At 35.5% G+C, this 21,337-nt stretch overlaps 1 protein-coding gene across 3 annotated transcripts in view; it reads right to left on the bottom strand.

The window, feature by feature from the left end:
- Positions 1 to 21,337, bottom strand: part of Phkb (phosphorylase kinase regulatory subunit beta) — a 220,070-nt gene that overhangs the window by 101,133 nt on the left and 97,600 nt on the right. For all 3 annotated transcript variants that reach the window (XM_026406881.2, XM_026406882.2, XM_026406883.2), the window contains exon 8: positions 13,226 to 13,289. In XM_026406881.2, coding sequence (XP_026262666.2) covers positions 13,226 to 13,289 — 64 coding nt within the window. The remainder of the gene's footprint in view (positions 1 to 13,225; positions 13,290 to 21,337) is intronic.

Raw genomic sequence — 21,337 nt, 5'->3', positions numbered from 1 at the left:
CTTCTATTTTGTGGCCACAAAAGATAGCTTATTTATCTAAGTTCATCAAATATTTGTTTGGGTTTCAATTTTCCTCTACCAGTCTCTAAGAAATATGCCCAAAGGGAAATAAAATCTCACAATTTTATCATATTTTAACACTGAGAGCATAGGCTAACAATACTGTTTTTGTTCTCTTACAAAATATACAATAGTTTATGCATTAAGGTCCATATTTCCAGGAGGGTAAAATCACCCAAGGTCATGGGCAATTATTCCCCAAAGCAAGACTTTTAAAAAGTCATCAAGGAGAGTCCTCAAGTGGAATTAATTATCACCTACTTTAAATCATCAGACGCTTAATTTTAGTCCTGCAAATTTCAAAGCAAGCTACATGTCTGCATTGCTTTGAACACTTTGCATAACATGAGCAATCTTTCTAGTTGTCCCTTTTAGATTCTGGCCTCAGCTCATTTGTCAGTATCTTGACTTCCCCAATTAAAAGCAAGAATATGAAAAATGTTTTATGTGTATATGTCAGTTCAGAGTATCTTATTAACTTTGGATATTTGATTTTCATCTTCCATTTCCTGAAATCATCAGAACTCTGTCGTAATATCCTGATTCCACATAGAGAGCATATTTTTTTTTTTTTACAACAGAGAGTTCAAACTTCTTTAAAAAATATTTTTTTAAGTTGTAGATGGACACAGTATCTTTATTTTTATTTATTTATTTTTATGTGGTACTATGGATCGAACCCAGGGCCCCACACAGGAAAGACAAGCACTCCCCCAATGAGCTACAACCCCAGAGAGCTCAAACTTTATTCTGAGTTTCTGCAATTATTTTAATTCTAGTAAATGCACTAAATGATTCTACCTGACAATGTCATGGGGGGCATAGTTTCAATGATGGGAAAGGGCTGTACTGACCCATCAACCTGTCCCCTCAATTCTCATGACAAGAATAAACACTTTTGAGATAGTTCCTAAGGCCCATGGTACCATATGTATCACATCATACTGTTAATATCAATGATCTCGGTTAAAAGAGAAATGATTTGGAGAATTGTCTGGCCCTCTCTCTCCTCCATTTTAATCACTTCTCTAAGTCTGAGCTACTAGAATTGCTACTCTTATCTAGAATCAAAAAATAAAATAAGGTGAAATTATTTAGTGGGGATCTACTACACATGATCTCTTCTATTCTTCTTTTGGAAGCAAAATCAAACAACAAAGCTACAATCAGGTGTTTTTTCTTCTCTAATTCAGTATCAGGCTTCCCTTAGGAGAGCCCAGAGAGGAGTACTCTTCCAGAAAGTAATGTTGACAGACTGGAATTCCCCCTCTACACCATTGTAATGGCAATAGGTGTATAAACGGTCAATTTTTGCTTCCTGCTCCAAGAGTTTTTTCCAGTAGCCCCTTTCAAAATACAGCCTTCTCTTCTTTACAGAAGATGCTGCTCACATTCTAGTAAAGGAATTTTCAAAGTAAAGAGGAGGATAAATCTGATCATTAATTCTCAGAACAGCAAAGCTGAGACTCAAAATCAGTAATCACAAAACTGTTGCTTACTATGTCCATGACATTTGATAATATATTCTGACTTGTTTATTAAATATGATTATTTGAACACTGCCAAATATGACTTAAAATATTTAAATATATTTGTCACTGTTTTTATTAAGAACATATTTGTTCTTATGAAGTTCTGATGAAGTATCCCTAATGGAGGATTACATTAGTATGTATCTAAATGTAGCTGACCCCAAATCAGCTTTTATTACAAATTCATCATTATAGAAATTAGGTTTGAAGGATATGGACAGTAGGCCCCAGGGAACTTCCCTTATCTAAAACTGTTCCCCTAACCCCCTTTCCTGCCAGGTTTGTAGGGGGATGTCTGTGGTAAATTGGAGCTTTTGTCATTGCAGAGGGATAAAATAAAAGCCTAGGCCTTAGTCATAGGAAAGGTAGGAAGGGAAAATGGGGAGAACACAGAAGGGACTTGCACCTATACCTGAACTGGCTGTCCCTGGTACAACAGGCCTCAAGGAACTTCCCTTATCTATGACTGTTCCCCTACCAGCCCTAAATGAGCCTACAACCGAAATTCCTCCCGTGACCTGGCCCTGCTAAACCCTATAAAACTCAGTCAACTTGCTGTAGCCATTGCCATTTTCTCTCTTGAAAATGTGCCCCTTGGTTACTTAATAAATCTCTGCTGATCGTTGAGGTCTGTCTCCATTTCTTTTTCTTTTTGTATTCTTCATTTCCTTTCTTTAAAAAAAAAAAATTATTTATTTATTTTAGTTTTTTAGGTGGACACAATATCTTTATTTTATTTTTATGTGGTGCTAAGAATCGAACCCAGTGCCTCACGCATGCTACACGAGCATGCTACCACTTAAACCACATCCCCAGCCCCTTCATTTGCTTTTAAGGTCCTCTTATCACATTTGATTCCTAGATAGTGACTCAAAGAAAAATTACTTTTGAAAATGTAACAGTGGTCCAATTAACCTTTTGAATATAGTCCTTGCTCTGAGGCTTATTTTTAAAAGGATAAGCATTTTCTCTCTTCTCCCCTCTCCCTACTCTCTAACAAGATTAGGGAGATAGTGCTATCTTTCTGCCACTAGTTAATTATCCTTGAACAACACCCACCACAGGTAGGAACTATCTGCCAGAGAACCTAAGAAGTGAATATCCAACATACCATCAGGGCACCCAGAGCACACCTGGAAGGCAACCCTTGAAGAGTTTGTTGGGCAGAATCACAGCCTCTAGGACAGGAGTCCCTTGTGTTTTTTCTTTGCTAGCAAAGCTATAAACCTTCTTTTTCCTTTTTTTGAAAACCATGCCCTCATTATTAAATTGGTATAAATTGGCATTGGGGACGAGGACCAAGATTTGGTAACAAGCATAGTTTGACAATGTAGATTTAAATAGTGTTGTTTTTTTTCCTTGAATGATAAGGAAAGTGATTATTGGGGGAAAAAAACAAACAACAACTAAAAGTTTTTTAAAAATAAGAGTTCTCAAAGAAAACACAGGGGAGGATTTCAAGATGGAGGAACAGAGGAGGTTGCTTACCTGGCTGCTCTGTGGAGTGAAACCAAGAAAGCAGACAGGCAGCTTCTCAGCAAGGTGGGTGAACATTAAACAAACAAACAAAAAAGCAGGAGGACTTTACTGGAATTTAAAACTGGACATTAAAGCAGATCAGGGACTCAGTAGGTTGGATATAATAAAATAAGGAAGAAATCCCCAGGGGCACAGCCAATGTCACAATCAGGCCAGAAGCCCCCCCCAGAGCAGTCCCTCTATGAGCATGGTGGAGGGATAAGGGAATTAAAGGAACCCGTATTTTAGGGAGGCCTGAGGTGTGTCTAGGTACGGAGCATTTAGAGATCAAGGACATTGCCTCATAAACATGAAAGATGTGCTGCATAATATCCATGTGCAGGGATAGAAGCCACCATCTCTCCAGGTGGCAGGCAGGAGACAAAGGCAGGAACCATTTTGCAGCCACTGTGCAGAGGCCAGCAGCTGAGAGGGCTAATTCCTGGTAAACTTAAGATGGCCCTAAATACAGGCCCAGTAAACACACAAAGCATGACACAGAGTGTGCTTAAGTGACCAGGAAAAAAATCAAACATGGAGAAAGGTTTACACAGGGAACAACTGGTTGTGGAAACCCATCCGTTCTATCCCACTCCTCAAATTCGAATGCTTGCAGGTTTCACTTGTAGAGACACTTCTGGCCTGGAATTTGGAAGGATGGGGGGTAGGAGAGATTGGAGACTAAACCCAAAAGGGATCTGAAAGAGACATAGGGGACTAAAAATTGGGCCTCCCAACACATGAGTGGAACCCAGGGCAGACCTGTGGGGTACAGTCTTCTATTGTGGATCAAAAAGTACTAGCCCCTGGAGGTAAGCTGTTTAAAATCTCCAGAACAACTGGCATTCAGCAAAGAGGCTGGAGCCCTTCTATCCAGAGGGTGAAGCATCATGATCCAGTCAACCCTACCTAAAACTTCTGAGAAGAAAAACTGAGACTCTTTTGAACTCCAACGGAAATTCTATCAGAACTTTAACTTTTATCAAGATTTAAAAAAAAATTATTTTCTCTGTTTAATTCTTACCTTAATATGGTAAATGAACATTTATACATATTTATATTTTTTCCTCATTTCTAGCATTTTTTAAGCCAGTTATTTTTCATGGATTAATTTTTTGTGAACCAGAATGTTAGAATAATATATTTTAGTTTTGTTTTCTATTATTTTATTTTTATTTGTAATTTCTTTAAATTTTTACTTTACATATTTTTTTTCCTGTTTCCATTGACTCTCTCATTTTTTTCTGTTAACAGCCAATCTCAATTGTTCTCTCTCTCACACTTCCTTTTTTATTTCTTCTTCTCTCCTTCTCCCTCATAATCATCACATCTTCTATCTCTTCTTTTTTCTCCCTGTCTGCCATTTGAAATTATAATCATAACTTCCTGTTTTTATAGTAGGCAACAACTGATCATATCACTTCTGTTTATTGTGAAAATTAATATTGTAGACATCATAGTAGAAACTATTTGGTTTAATACTGTATATTGTTTGCATTGGTTGTTATTATTATTTGTCTCCCCCTAAATAATGAGGTACTAGAAACCTTCAGGGACACTATAAGTCCACAGGGTAGAAACTCTACTGCCTCATAACCATACTGTTAGATGAGTAGAGACAAAAACACGAAAAAACAAAAGAACAAATTGCCCCAAACAAATCAATGTACATAGAATGTACATAGTTAAACTGATCTGTGAAGTAAAGGTGGGGCTGGGGTTGTGGCTCAGAGGTCGAGCACTCGCCTAACATGTGTGAGGCACTGGGTTCGATCCTCAGCACCACCAGAATAGCAAAAGCAATACTAAGCAGGAAGTATGAATCAGGATCCTGGAATAACATACACCAAGCTCTGAAAGAAAATGGATGCTAAGCAGGAATCCTATATCCAGCAAAATTAAGCTCCAGATTTGAAGATTAAATAAAAACATTCCTTGAGTAAGGAAAGTTAAAAGAATCTGTAGCTAGAAAGTCTATACTACAGAACATTCTCAACAAAATATTCCATGAAGACAAAAAAAAAAAAAAAAAAGTGAAAACCAGCAACTGAAGAAACTATACTAAAGGAATAGTCAATCAAAGTAAACTAATTAAAATTAAAAGCTAGAAATAAGCCCAAGTGACCAGGAATACAAATCATATCTCAATGATAACCTTGAGCAGTAATGGCCTAAACTCATGGATGAAAAGACACAGATTGGCAGATTGGATTAGAAAACAGTACTCAACAATATGCTATCTCCAAGAAACTCATCTCTTTCTGTTACAAGTACTTTAAGACATCCACAGACTAAAGGTGAAAGGATGGGATAAAATATATTACTCACATGGATTGCATAAACAAGCAGGAGTTTCTATCCTATTATCAGATAAAGTGGACTTTAAACCAAAGATAATCAGAAGGGACAAAGAAGGCTACCATTTCATTCAACTTAACAGAATTATATTATACATCAACAAGACATAACAATTATAAACAATTATGCCCCAAACAATGGAGTATCTACATACATCAAACAAACCCTTCAAGAATCAAATAGACCACAACACAATAACACTTGGTAACTTTTTTTTTGTGGTCATGCTGGGGATTGAATCCAGGGCTTTGTGCATGCTAGGCAAGCACTCTATACCAACTGAGCCTATATCCCCAGACCAATACTTGATAACTTTAACATGCCTCTGTCACCACTGGATTTTGTTTTCCTCCAAACAAAAACTAAATAAGGTATAGTAGTAAAAAATACAACTGATAATTCAGATATAACAGACATATATAGAATATTTCATCCATCAATGACTGAATACACCATCTTCTCAGCAGTACACAGATATTTCTCTAATATAGACCATGTTCTATAAGCTATCACATATGTTGGCATACAATTATAATATTACCTTAATATTTTTAGCATTTGTAGGATTGATCATTCCCTTTCCATTGATATTAATTTTTGTGTTTTTGCTTTTTCTTGATTAAACTTGTTTACATTTTATCAAATTTTAGCTGTATTATTTCTTCTCTGTTTAACACATTTCTGCTCCTACTCTTATTTTTATTTCCTACTACATAATTTGAAAATAATTTGATTATTATTCCAGCTTCTTTCTGTTACAAGAAATTTAAGTTATAAATGTTCATCTGAGTCGTGTTTCATCCCAGGGATCCTGATATTTTTATTATCACTTAGTTCAAAGCGCTTTTTTTTTTTTAAACTTTTTTTGTGCTTCTTCCTTGACCTCTAAGATATTTATAAGTGTGCCATTTAATTTTGAGAGAGTTGACATGTGAGGGTGGGGTTCTTTATATCTCAAGGTGATTGATTTCTAATATAATAAACCATGAAAGAAACAGTCTGCACGATTTCATTTTTTTAAAATAGTAATAATAATGCTTGTATATTAATTTTATTAGATACATACATGTCAAAACTGATAAAAAAGCATACTTCAAATATGTGCATTTTATGGTACTTCAATTTTACCTCAATAAAGCTATTGGGGGGAAAAAGAAAACAGTTTGCAACTTATGGCAGAACACATCAAAGATCTGAGATTTCCCACACCAATAATTCACCTTCCAGATTCATTGTGAGTGGCTTTGGGTTAGTTCTTCGTTCTACCCTACTTTTGTGTGAACTAAGAAAAGCTAAGTCAACTCTCTGACCATTCTTTTTAAGAAGGGATTTTCCATTTCCAAAGAACTTTGACTCCCTGAAGTTGACACCAAGAAAAGATATACTTTTTGAAAGCTTTCAATTAACTTAGCTAAAGACACAAGATCAGATCTTTCAAAACACTACATCAAAAATCTTTAGAAATAAATATCCATACAATCTGAAATCCTCCAAGATGTGAGGAGGTTACATTGGGTTTTCACTTAAAAATATTTATTGGCAGTTCTTATCCCAGTAACTAATTTTTAATTAGAGCACAGCTCTTTTACATACATTAAACAACATTAATAAAATAAATGATTAAACACTCAAAAAAATCCCATGCAGTATTAAATGTGCTACTGTTTAGCAGGCACATTATTATTTTAACAATTGTAAAAGTGGAAATACTAAGATTTTCAAAATCAGGTTCCTGCTATGATCCCTATCAGAAAAAAGGATGAAATGGAATTCATAAAACTAGGACACTGATACTATCCTATAAAAATGAAAGATGAAGAAGCTCTACTTTGCAACATGCAGTCACTAAATGAATAAGACATTGTCTATATTTCCATTCAAAATTATCAAAGGGTCATTCATTTACCAAACACTTGGTGCACAGACACATTGGAAAATGACATGACCTAAAGAAGATAAAAAATTAACATTGATTAGAGCACTTGTTCTCATCCTTGGATGCACTTTAGAATTCCTGAGCAGATTTGAAAATCCCTAGTGTCACTGCCTCCTCCTACACCTAAATCAGTATGTCTGGGTATAGGAAATAGTATTGCTTTTTAAATTTCTCAGGATTCCAATGTGAAGTCAACTCTGAGAAACTGGTTGTGAAACAATAATGATATTAAATTTTTAACTCATAATCACAATGACTAATAAAGCCTTCAGTTCTTTTAGAATTATAAGTAAATAACATATGAAAACTTCCTGGGAAAAGTAAAGTTTTTAAAGCTAAGTAGAATATGCACCAACATCACATCATGCAATTTCATCAAAGAAAAAAAATACTAAACATAAAGGAGAGACAGGCCTCAATACAAGACTAGTGGGTGGATTCAATACTCTACTCTGACCAATAAATCTCATTCAGGGGGGGAAAAAGTGAACAAAGAAATATCAGAGTTAAATACACTATAGATGAAATGGTTTTAACAGACATCTACAGAATATTCCATACAATGTTTGAGGATCGATCAACAGCTCATGGAACTTTTTCCAAAATAGACCACATATTTCATCAGTAAGCAAATTTTAAAAAATTCAAAAAACTGAAATAATTTCATTCAATTTTGATAAGATAAGATACAAGAAAGTAGAAATTAACAGCAAGGGATATTACAGAAATCATACAAATACATGAATACTGAATAACACACTTGAAAGATAGTGGGTTACTGAAAAAAATAGGGTGGGGATAAAAAATTCCAAGAATCAACCAAAAATAGAAACAAAACATACCTATGGGATAAAGTGAAAGCAGTACTAAGAGGGAAATTTATAACAATGAGTGCTGACATTAAAACAAAATAAAAAAAGAATCAGGTATAGGGGCACATGCCTGTAATCCCAGCTGCTCAGGAGTCTGAGGCAGGAGGATCTCAAGTTGAAAGCCAGCCCTCAGCAACTTAGCAAAGCCCTAAGCAACTCAGTGAGAACCTGTCTCTAAAATACACACACACACACACACACACACACACACACTCAAAAGAAGCTGGGCATATATATACCTCAGTGATTGAGCACACCACACCTGTGTTCAATCCCTAGTACAAAAAAAGAAAAAAAAAAGATAGAGATCCCAAATAAATAAACTAATAATACATTTCAAGATCTTACAAAAATAAGAACAAACCAAACATCAAATAAGTAGAAGGAAAGAAATAATAAAGATCAGAGATAAAATAAAGATGAAAAGAATACAAAGAATCCACAGAATAAAGAGATGGTTCTTTGAAAAAAATAAATAAAATTGACAAAGCTTTAGTTAAATTAACCAAAGGAAAGATAGAGAATACTCAAATAAGTAAAATTAGAGGTGAAAAAGAAGTTAATACAATATAGATACCAATGAAATTCAAAAGCTTATTAAGGGACATTTTGAAAAATTGCATGTCAATAAACTGGACTATCCAGAAAAAAAATAGAAAGACTTCTGGACATATATTAAGAAAACTGAACCAAGAGAATATAAAAATCCTAAATAAAGCAAAAGAAGTAATGAGATAGAAGTGGTAATAAAAAGTCTCTCAATAAAGAAAGCCTAGAACCAGAAAGATTCACTACTGAATTTTACCAGAATTTTAAACACCAATGCACCTCAACTATTTCATAAGACAGAAAGGGAATGAATCTTCTCAAACTCATTCTATAAAGACAGTATTAACCTGCTACAAAATCTGATAACGACACAACAAAAAAGGAAAACTATACACCAATATCTTTGATAAATTAAGATCCAAATCTCCTCAATAAAATTATTGCAAGATGAATTCAATAGCACATTAAAAAGATAATGCAGCATGATCAAGCTGTATTCCAGGGATGCAAGGATGCTTTGTCATGAAAAAACCAATAAACATAATTCCTCACCTAAACAGAATCAAAGATAGAAGCATTACATAATCATCTCCAATAAATACAGGAAATAGCATTTAATAAAATTCAACATCCCTTTATGATAAAAGCCCTTGAATAAATTAGGCCTAGAAAGGCCATATCTCAACATAAAGTTTATTCATGATAAACCCATAGCAAATATCATACAGAATGGGGAAACACTGAGTTCCTCTAAGATCAAGAGACAAGGGTGTCCACTGTAACTACTCTGATTCAATATACTTCTGGAAACTTTAGCCAGAACAATCAGGAAAGAGAAAGAAATCAATGGCATATAAATTGACTGCTGGTTGATGATATGATTCTGTACTTAGAAAACCCTACAGATTCCACCAAGACTCTTAGAACTCATGAACAAGTTCAGCCAAGTAGCAGGATACAAAATCTTGGGCTGGGATTGTGGCTCTGTGGTAGAGGGCTTGCCTCACATGTGTGAGGCACTGGGTTTGATTCTCAGCATCACATATAAATAAATGATTAAAATAAAGGTCCATCTACAACTAAAAATAATTTGTTTGAAAGTGTCTTTTCTATATACCAGTAATGAACTTGCTGAATAAAAAAATCAAGAAAATAAATCCCATTTACAATAGCCTCAAAACAAAAACAAAAAAACAAACCTCCAAGGAATAAGCCTGATCAAGGAAGTAAAATATCATTACAATGAAAATTATAAAATATTAAAGAAAGAAAATGTAGAAAACACTTGAAGGTGGAAAGAACTGCCATGTTCATGTATTCTGATAATTAATATTTTTTAAAAAGTCCGACTATTTAAAGTGATCTACACATTCAATGCAATCTCTATTCAAATACCAATGACATTCTTCACAGAACCAGACCACACAATCCTAAAATTTATGTGAGAACATGAAAGAGCCCAAAGGCCAAAGCACTCTTGAGCAAAAAGAGTAAAGCTGAAGGCATCACAATGTGAGATTTCAACATGTACTATAGAACCATAGTAACAAAAACAACATGGTATCAGCATAAAAAGAGACATGTAGACCAACAGAAAGAACAGTGGATCCAGAAAAAAATCCCTGTATCTTCAGTCAATTGATTCTCCATACAGGTTTTAAGAACATGTTGGACAAAAGATAGTCTCTCAACAAATGGTGCTGGGAAAACTGGATACCCACATGCAGACATTGCAACTAAACCCCAATCTCTGATTCCATACAAAAATCAACTCAAAGTGAATAAAAAATCTAAATATTAAGATGTGAAACTCTAAAACTACCAAAAGATAAATGGGAAAAACACTTCAAGATAATGGCACCAGCATCGATTTCCTGTCTGGACTTCTATAAGCACAAAAAACAAAAACAAAAATTGATAAATGTGATACATCAGATTAAAAAATTTCTACACAGCAAAAGAAACAGTGAAGAGACAAAGAGTGAAGAGACACATACTGGTACAAAATCTTTGCCTGGTAGGTCCTTATCTGAGAGTCAATTAACAAGCAGAATACATAAAATACTGAAAAGAAAACAAGAAAACAAGTAATTCAATAAAAAGTGGGAAAAAAATCTGAATTGGTACTTCTCAAAAGAAAAAGTACAAATGACCATAAATATATGAAAAAGTGCTCAATATTTTTAGCCATCAGGAAAATGCAAATCAAAACTTGATGGAGATTCAATCTCACTCCCCTCAGAATGGCTAATATTAAAATAATAAAAAATGAATACTGGTAAGGATGTGGGGCTAAAAGAACCCTTATATACTGGTGGTCAGAATATAAATTAGTACAGCTACTATGGAAAACCATATGAAGGTTTCTCAACAAACTAAAACAACTATAATATGATCCAGCTATCCCACCTCTGGGTATATACAGGAAGGAAATGACTCAGAATGCAAAGAAATACTTGTACTATTACAATAGCTAAGATATGGAATCAGCTTAGGTGCCTAAATGGATAAAGAAAATATGGCACATATACATAGTGGAATATTATGCAGCTATAAATAAGAAAGAAATTCTTTAATCTGCAAGAAAATGGATGGAATTGGAGGACATCATGTTAAGCAAAATAAGCCAGACAGAGAAAGATAAGTATTGTATGTTTTCAATCATATGTGAAAACAATATTTAAAAGATAGACTATTAAGGAACAGGACAGGGACCTGGAGAAAGGTGGAAGACGGAAGGACATAATTAATGCACAATTTATACATGTATGGAAATGTCACAGTAAAACTTTGTTAATTTGTATAAATAATATGTCTTATTTAAAAAGCCAGATAGAGTTAGTAAAGCTACCTTATATGTATGTATATAGATGTGTATAAACAACCTGAAGATTCAGGTACTTCAAAGAAAGGAAATAATTAAAAAAAAATAGTTGGCCATTCCTGGTTCACAGCAGTTTACTATTTGCTATGCCATGGAAAGCAGTCAAACAAGACCTATATATATATATATTTTTTCAGAATGCTGCTAGTCCACCTCTGATTTGATCCATGACTTTTCTCAGTACACTTGAAATACTCTATAGGACTTTCAATCAGATCTCTTCATTTCCTTTGTTTAGTATTATTAATGAACTAGTTCATTAATAATAGCAATAAGAGATAACTGTTATTGAGGGTTTATCAGAGCTAAAGTTGATAGCTAATAGCTAAGTTAACTATTATTTGCATGTAAACCTTCTGAAATAGATCCTATTATCATATCTCTTATCTTTTTAGTTACAAAGAATACAGTAATGCTGTCTCGTAATTCTAATATAATGCTAATCTTTAATGTCATTATCTAGCCATCTGTCTATCCATCCATGTGAGAAGGAAACCCTGGGTCTCCTCTTGGGCACAGACTATGTACCATTCTCCCAAATCTGTCTTTAGTAATTCCTCATACACTAGATATAACTACATCTCATTTTCCAGAGAAAGTTGGGGTGAAAGAAAGCTTATATATATCAAGGGAAGAGAAGACAGGCAGTTGTGTTACCATACTATGACTTGAAACTTTCTTAAATTCAAGACTGGAGATTCAGAGTATAATAATTGCCGTAACAAAACCCAAGGTGACTCTTTGGCACATCTGCATTAACTTCCTAAAATATATTTTCGCTAACATAGCATTTCAATAACTTAGACTTAATTATATCAGTTGGAAACTTCAGATTGCCTCGTCATTTTCCAAATCTTTATAAAAACTGCTAAAGAAAATTAGCCATTTCTTGATCTGGAATAGTAACATTTCTATATTTTATTCCCTTCCATTGACAACTGAATCTGTGGTCAGTTGATTAGCTTTATGGTGCATAACTGGCTAAAGATCTTATGATCTAAGGTGACATTCAAGGATTCCCTTTAATCCCTAGACAAAATGAGATATTAGACATATGATTATAGGCAGATGAAGGTGAAACTAGTATCAAAACTGCCTATTCTATGGCTGCATATATTACACATATTCCCCTCTGCATGAGAAATACATTTATATGCATTAAATTGAAACCTAAAATGAGAACTGACATGAAAAATAAATAATACATAATGCCAGAAATATTTTTAAAATGTGAAATCCCTAAGCAATGTCTAAGAGACTTGAGGGAAGCTATTGACACTAAACCAAGAAAATGAGAGAATTAATTTATCAAGACGTTTTTTAAAAATAAGGAATGGATTTTAGTGAGAAAACTAAAACTTAACTGGCAAATAATTTTCAAAGTAAAAATTTTTCAAGCATGGGCTGGTACATAAATTTCATATATTCATTGATTATAAGGAAATGACTTAAGGAATAGCCAAATTAATTAAACATACAATTCAAATAATCAAAGACTTCTTATTATTTTTTTTACCTGGTTGCCAAAAAGGTTGAATCCATTAATTGCTTCTAGAGCTGCTTTTGCTAAACCAACAGAGCTAAAAGAGAAAAGGAAATACTTCATTACTCTGAAAAGTCTGGCTACAAAATAAGAACCATTACCTGATGAATATTCACAAGCAAGTTTCTTTATTAACAATTATAACAACTTCCATAAGAGAACAATGTCTAAGAGACACCTTTCTGACATTTCACTATTTTAATTTTTCTTTTTTATAGTTAGTGATCATCTGGGAAAAATATTTCTGGGTTCACCTTGACACAGATTATAGGCCATACTATTTATGGAAGTAGTTTAATTCTGGTTTCATTTCTATTCAAGAATTTGAAAAAAAGTGGTGAACTTTAGAGGAAGGTGTATTATGATGATATGTGCTGTAATTACCAGGTTGGGCATCATTAGTTCAGATCAATGTTATAGAGCTTTTCTAATGTCAATTCTAAACCTTAAAAAAGATTTTGCATGTCATACACTTATTACAGATTATGGTTTAATGTATTCCTTCAAATACTCATTTTCTAGGACCTAATAAGTCAGGCATTATTTTATGCTTATACAATAAATGATCTCTCTACCTCTCATTTTTTGCTATTTTTCTCCTTGTAATAAAATAAGTATTATTTCCCTCAGTATCTTACTCCTTTGGCCTCTCAAATGCCACATACAATAGTGATAAAAAAAATAGGAAGACCCATTTCATTTAAAATATAATACTGTCATCTTATAAATATCTATCTTTAAAATTTTTAGATCAGCTGAGCACAATGGTATTCACCTGTAATCCCAGACGCTCGGGAGGCAGAGGCAAGAGGATCATGAGTTCAAAGCCAGCCTCAGCAAAAGTGAGGGAGGTGCTAAGCAACTCTGAGATCCTGTTCCTAACTACAATACAAAATAGGGCTCAGGTTGTGGCTCAGTGGTCGAGTGCCACTGAGTTAAATCCACTGGTACTCCCCACCCCCCCTAAAAAAACCCTTTAGACCTCATGTCCAATTTATTTTACTTATTGCAAAATTTTACTGGTTTCAAAGTGACTGCATATGTCATTAATATCATTGAAAGTTAATGATGTCATTAATTCAGCATTTCTCTAAAGTAGTGATGATCAAACTGTGGCCTCCAGAGCAGCAAGAGCAGCATTACGACAGAGCTGCCCCACGCGCCTGCAGGGTAGGAAGACCTGCGACACACCAGCAGAACAGGTCCAGCGGCCTGCTGAGGGGCAGAGCCGCCCCCTCCCCCCCGTGCCTGCAAGGTAGGCGGAACTGTGACCACTGGCAGATCAGGCCCAGTGGCCTGCTGAGGGGCGGAGCCGCCCCCTCCCCCCGCACCTGCAATGTAGGTGGACCTGCGAACCACCGGCAGGTCAGGCCCAGCAACCTGCCAGAGCTGCCCCACACACCTGCAGGGTAGGCGGACCTGCGACCCACCAGCAGAACATGTCCAGCGGCCTGCTGTGGGGCAGAGCTGCCCCCTCCCCCCGCACCTGCAAGGTAGGCGGACCTGCGACCCACCAGCGGAACAGGCCCAGAGGCCTGCCAGCGTGGTAGACATGTCACACCAATTGGAGTAGGGGCCGAGCAGAGCCGCCGCCCGCATCCAGATCAGGCCCAACAATCCGAGGGTGTGGTAGTCATGTCACCACAATTGGAGTGGGGGCAGAGCAGAGTTGCCACCCGCGCCCGCAGGGTGGGCAGACCTGGGACCGACCGGCAGAGCAGACCTACGGCCCGCCAGCATGGTAGACAGATCACCCAATTGGAGGAGGAGCACAACCACTACCTGCCCTTCAAGGGAGATTTTTCAACTATACAAGAGCAATACAAATAAATAGAGGGAAAATTTCAAAAACACAACAGTTTCAGCAAGCAGAAAGAAACTTGAGCAGTATGAAAGGACAAGGAAAGAAAGGACCACAAGCAATGCAGGTCAACTCATCTCTAGAAGAGGTAATAGCTGCAACAGATGGAATGTCAGATAAAGAATTCAGGATATACATGCTTCAGATGATCTGGAGTCTCAAGGAAGACATGAGACAGCAAAATCAGACAATGAAAGATCACTTTGACAATGAATTACATAAACAAATCCAAGAAGCAAAAGATCAATTATACAGGGAGATAGAGGTAATAAAAAACAAATAGAAATCCTAGAAATGCAGGAAGCAATAAACCAACTTAAAAACTCAATTGAGAATACTACCAGCAGAGTAGAACACTTAGAAGATAGAACATCAGACTATGAAGACAAAGTATTTCAACTTGAAAAGAACATAGACAGCTTAGCAAGACTGTTAAGAAACCATGAGCAGAACATCCAAGAAATATGGGATAACATAAAGAGACCAAACTTAAGAGTCATTGGGATACAGGAAGGCATAGAGGTCCAAACCAAAGGAATAAAAAATCTATTCAATGAAATAATACGAGAAAACTTCCCAGACTTGAAGAATGAGACAGAATCCCAAATCCTAGAAGCCTACAGGACGCCGAATGTGCAAAATCATAAGAGATCCACACCTAGACACATTATAATGAAGACGCCCAACATACAGAATAAGGAGAGAATTTTAAAAGCTACAAGAGAAAGGAAGCAGATCACATTTAGGGGTAAACAAATCAGGATAAGAGCTGATCTTTCAACACAGACTCTGAAAGCTAAAAGATCCTGGAATAACACATTTCAAACACTGAAAGAAAATGGGTTCCAACCAAGAATCATGTATCCGGTGAAATTAAGCTTCAGGATGGAAGATGAAATTAAAACCTTCCATGATAAACAAAAGTTAAAAGAATTTGCAGCTAGAAAACAATCTCTTCAAAAAATCCTTGGCAAAACATTACAGGAAGAGGAAATAGAAAATAACAATGAAAACCAACAGTGGGAGGTAGGACAGTAAAGGGGGGAAAATAATCAAAAAGGAAAACAAATCAGGTTTAGTAACATTAATAAACAAACATGGCTGGAAGAACAAACCATAATAATAACCCTAAATGTGAATGGCTTGAACTCACCAATTAAGAGACACAGGCTAGTTGAATGGATCACAAAAGAAGACCCAACAATATGCTGCCTACAGGAGACGCATTTGATAGGAAAAGATATACATAGACTGAAGGTGAAAGGTTGGGAAAAATCATATCACTCATATGGACTGCGGGAACAAGCAGGAGTGTCCATACTCATATTAAATAAAATAGATGTCAAGCCAAAGTTAATCAAAAGGGATAAAGAGAGACACTACATACTGCTCAAGGGAACCATACACCAACAAGACATAACAATCATAAATATATATGCCCCAAACAATGGTGCAGCTATGTTCACCAAGCAAACTCTTCTCAAGTTCAAGAGTCTAATAGACCACCATACAATAATCATGGGAGACTTCAACACACTTCTCTCACCAATGGACACATCTTCCAAACAAAAGTTGAATAAGGAAACTATAGAACTCAATAACACAATTAACAACCTAGACTTAATTGACATATATAGAATATACCACCCAACATCAAGCAGTGACACTTTTTTTCTCAGCAGCACATGGATCCTTCTCAAAAATAGATCATATATTATGTCACAGGGCAACTCTTAGACAATATAAAGGAGTAGAGATAATACCATGCATCTTAACTGATCATAATGGAATGAAACTGAAAATCAATCATAAAAGAAGGAAGGAAAAATCATGCATCACTTGGAGACTGAACAATAGGTTACTGAATGATCAATGGGTTTTAAAAGACATCAAGGAGGAAATTAAAAAATTCTTAGAGTTAAATGAAAACACAGATACAACATATCAGAATCTATGGGACACATTGAAAGCAGTTCTAAGAGGAAAATTCATTGCTTGGAGTTCATTCCTTAAAAAAAGAAAAAACCAACAAATAAATGATCTCATACTTCATCTCAAAATCCTAGAAAAAGAAGAGCAAAACAACAGCAAAAGAAGTAGAAGGCAAGAAATAATTAAAATCAGAGCTGAAATTAATGAAATCGAAACAAAAGAAACAATTGAAAAAATTGACAAAACTAAAAGTTGGTTCTTTGAAAAAATAAATAAAATCGACAGACCCTTAGCCATGCTAACGAAGAGAAGAAGAGAGAGAACTCAAATTAGTAGCATACGGGATGAAAAAGGCAATATCACAACAGACTCTTCAGAAATACAGAAGATAATCAGAAATTATTTTGAATCCTTATACTCCAATAAAATAGAAGATAGTGAAGGCATAGATAAATTTCTTAAGTCATATAATCTGCCCAGATTGAGTCAGGAGGATATAGACAACCTAAATAGACCAATATCAATTGAGGAAATAGAAGAAACCATCAAAAGATTACCATCTAAGAAAAGCCCAGGACCAGATGGGTATACAGCAGAGTTTTACAAAACCTTTAAAGAGGAACTAATACCAATACTTTTCAAGCTATTTCAGGAAATAGAAAAAGAGGGAGAACTTCCAAATTCATTCTACGAGGCCAACATCACCCTGATGCCTAAACCAGACAAAGACACTTCAAAGAAAGAAAACTACAGACCAATATCTCTAATGAACCTAGATGCAAAAATCCTCAATAAAATTCTGGCGAATCGGATACAAAAACATATCAAAAAAATTGTGCACTATGATCAAGTAGGATTCATCCCTGGGATGCAAGGCTGGTTCAATATACGGAAATCAAGAAATGTTATTCTCCACATCAATAGACTTAAAAACAAGAACCATATGATCATCTCGATAGATGCGGAAAAAGCATTTGACAAAGTACAGCATCCCTTTATGTTCAAAACTCTCGAAAAACTAGGGATAACAGGAACATACCTCAACATTGTAAAAGCAATCTATGCTAAGCCTCAGGCTAGCATCATTCTGAATGGAGAAAAATTGAAGGCATTCCCTCTAAAATCTGGAACAAGACAGGGATGCCCTCTCTCACCACTTCTGTTCAACATAGTCCTCGAAACACTGGCCAGAGCAATTAGACAGACGAAGGAAATTAAAGGCATAAAAATAGGAAAAGAAGAACTTAAATTATCACTATTTGCAGATGACATGATTCTATACCTAGCAGACCCAAAAGGGTCTACAAAGAAACCATTAGAGCTAATAAATGAATTCAGCAAAGTGGCAGGATATAAAATCAACACGCATAAATCAAAGGCATTCCTGTATATCAGCGACAAATCCTCTGAAATGGAAATGAAGACAACCACTCCATTCACAATATCCTCAAAAATAATAAAATACTTGGGAATCAACCTAACAAAAGAGGTGAAAGATTTATACAATGAAAACTACAGAACCCTAAAGAGAGAAATAGAAGAAGACCTTAGAAGATGGAAAATATACCCTGTTCATGGATAGGAAGAACTAACATCATCAAAATGGCAATATTACCAAAATTTCTCTATAGGTTTAATGCAATGCCAATCAAAATCCCAACGGCACTTCTTGTAGAAATAGAGAAAGCAATCATGAAATTCATAAGGAACAATAAAAGATCCAGAATATCAAAAACAATGCTAAGCAGGAAGTGTGAATCAGGTGGTATAGTGATACCAGACTTCAAACTATACAACAGAGCAATAGTAACAAAAACAGCATGGTACTGGTACCAAAACAGGCGGGTGGATCAATGGTACAGAATAGAGGACACAGAAACCAACTGAAAAAACTACAACTTTCTTATATTTGATAAAGGGGCTAAAAGCATGCAACGGAGGAAGGATAGCATCTTCAACAAATGGTGCTGGGAAAACTGGAAATCCATATGCAACAAAATGAAACTGAATCCCTTTCTCTCGCCATGCACAAAAGTTAACTCAAAATGGATCAAGGAGCTTGATATCAAATCAGAGACAAGGCATCTGATAGAAGAAAAAGTTGGCTACGACCTACATACTGTGGGGTCGGGCTCCAAATTCCTCAATAGGACACCCATAGCACAAGAGTTAATATCTAGAATCAAAAAATGGGACTTACTCAAACTAAAAAGTTTTTTTCTCAGCAAGAGAAACAATAAGAGAGGTAAATAGGGAGCCTACATCCTGGGAACAAATCTTTACTCCTCACACTTCACATAGAGCCCTAATATCCAGAGTATATAAAGAACTCAAAAAATTAGACAATAAGATAACAAATAACCCAATCAACAAATGGGCCAAGGAACTGAGCAGACACTTCTCAGAGGAGGACATACAATCAATCAACAAGTACATGAAAAAAAATGCTCACCATCTCTAGCAGTCAGAGAAATGCAAATCAAAACCACCCTAAGATACCATCTCACTCCAGTAAGATTGGCAGCCATTATGAAGTCAAACAACAAGTGCTAGTGAGGATGTGGGGAAAAGGGTACACTTGTACATTGTTGGTGGGACTGCAAATTGGTGCGGCCAATTTGGAAAGCAGTGTGGAGATTTCTTGGAAAGCTGGGAATGGAACCACCATTTGACCCAGCTATTCCCCTTCTGGGTCTATTCCCTAAAGACCTAAAAAGAGCGTGCTACAGAGACACTGCTACATCGATGTTCATAGCAGCACAATTCACAATAGCAAGACTGTGGAAGCAACCTAGATGCCCTTCAATGGACGAATGGATAAAAAAAATGTGGCATTTATACACAATGGAGTATTACTCTGCATTAAAAAATGACAAAATCATAGAATTTGGAGGGAAATGGATGGCATTAGAGCAGATTATGCTAAGTGAAGCTAGCCAAGCCCTAAAAAACAAATGCCAAATGTGTTCTTTGATATAAGGAGAGTAACTAAGAACAGAGTAGGGAAGAAGAGCATGAGAAGAAGACTAACATTAAACAGGGATGAGAGGTGGGAGGGAAAGGGAGAGAGAAGGGAAATTGCATGGAAATGGAAGGAGACCCTCAGGGTTATACAAAATTACATACAAGAGGAAGTGAGGGGAAAGGGAAAAATAATACAAGGGGGAGAAATGAATTACAGTAGAGGGGGTAGAGAGAGAATAGGGGAGGGGAGGGGAGGGGAGGGGGGATAGTAGAGAATAGGAAAGGCAGCAGAATACAACAGACATGAGTATGGCAATATGTAAATCAATGGAAGTGTAACTGATGTGATTCTGCAATCTGTATAAGGGGTAAAAATGGGAGTTCATAACCCACTTGAATCAAAGTGTGAAATATGATATATCACGAACTATGTAATGTTTTGAACAACCAATAAAAAAAAAAGAGCAGCATTACGTGGAACTTGTTAAAATGCCAACTCTTGTTCCTTCCTGGGAGTAGGGCTCAATGAAATTTAAGACATAAAAACAACAGAAAAAAGTAACAAAGAAAGAATTTATTGTATTTTTAATTCTTGTAGTAGTGGGGACTGAACCCTGGGCCTCACACATGTTGGACAAATGCTCTATCATTGAGATACACCCCCAGCTTCAAAGAACTAATATTTAAAAAAAGAAATCATTAAAACTTGGCAAATCTCTAGCAAGATTGGAAAAAAATAAAACAAATGACACAAATGACTAAAATTAGAAATGAATCAGAAGATATCACTATAGGTGCTGTAGACATGCAAAAGATAAACAAACAAACAAACAAACAAAAAACACTACAGAGAATTCTAAACACATAAATTTGACAATTTAGAAATGAATCAAGTTCTGGAAAAGCAGAAAAACACAAACTACCACTACTTATTCACTATGAAGTCAATAAATTGGATTTATTAAATATAACTACTGAGAAAACTGCAATTTAAAGAAGGTCAAAAGAAAATCTTCACACCTAGATGATTTCATTAGAGACTTCTTCCAAACATTTTAAAAATAACTAAACCATTATATGCAGTACCTTTTATAGAAGAAACATTTAGAATTCAGTTTATAAAGTACTACCTGATACACTCTGGTTTAATAACCAAAAATAGTCAATATAATTTTCCATATCAACAGGGTAAGAAGAAAAATCATAAGAATATATCTATGAATGCAGAAAAAACAAATTCAACATTCATCTCAGAGAAATAGAAATAAAAGGAAATTATACAATTTGATCCCCAAAACCACTACAGATAACCTTACACTTTATGGTGA

Source organism: Urocitellus parryii, chromosome 15 (genome assembly GCF_045843805.1).
Source record: "Urocitellus parryii isolate mUroPar1 chromosome 15, mUroPar1.hap1, whole genome shotgun sequence".
NCBI classification, from domain to species: domain Eukaryota; kingdom Metazoa; phylum Chordata; class Mammalia; order Rodentia; family Sciuridae; genus Urocitellus; species Urocitellus parryii.
The sequence above is the reverse complement of the archived record's forward strand: the minus strand, read 5'-3'. Positions and strand labels throughout refer to the sequence as shown.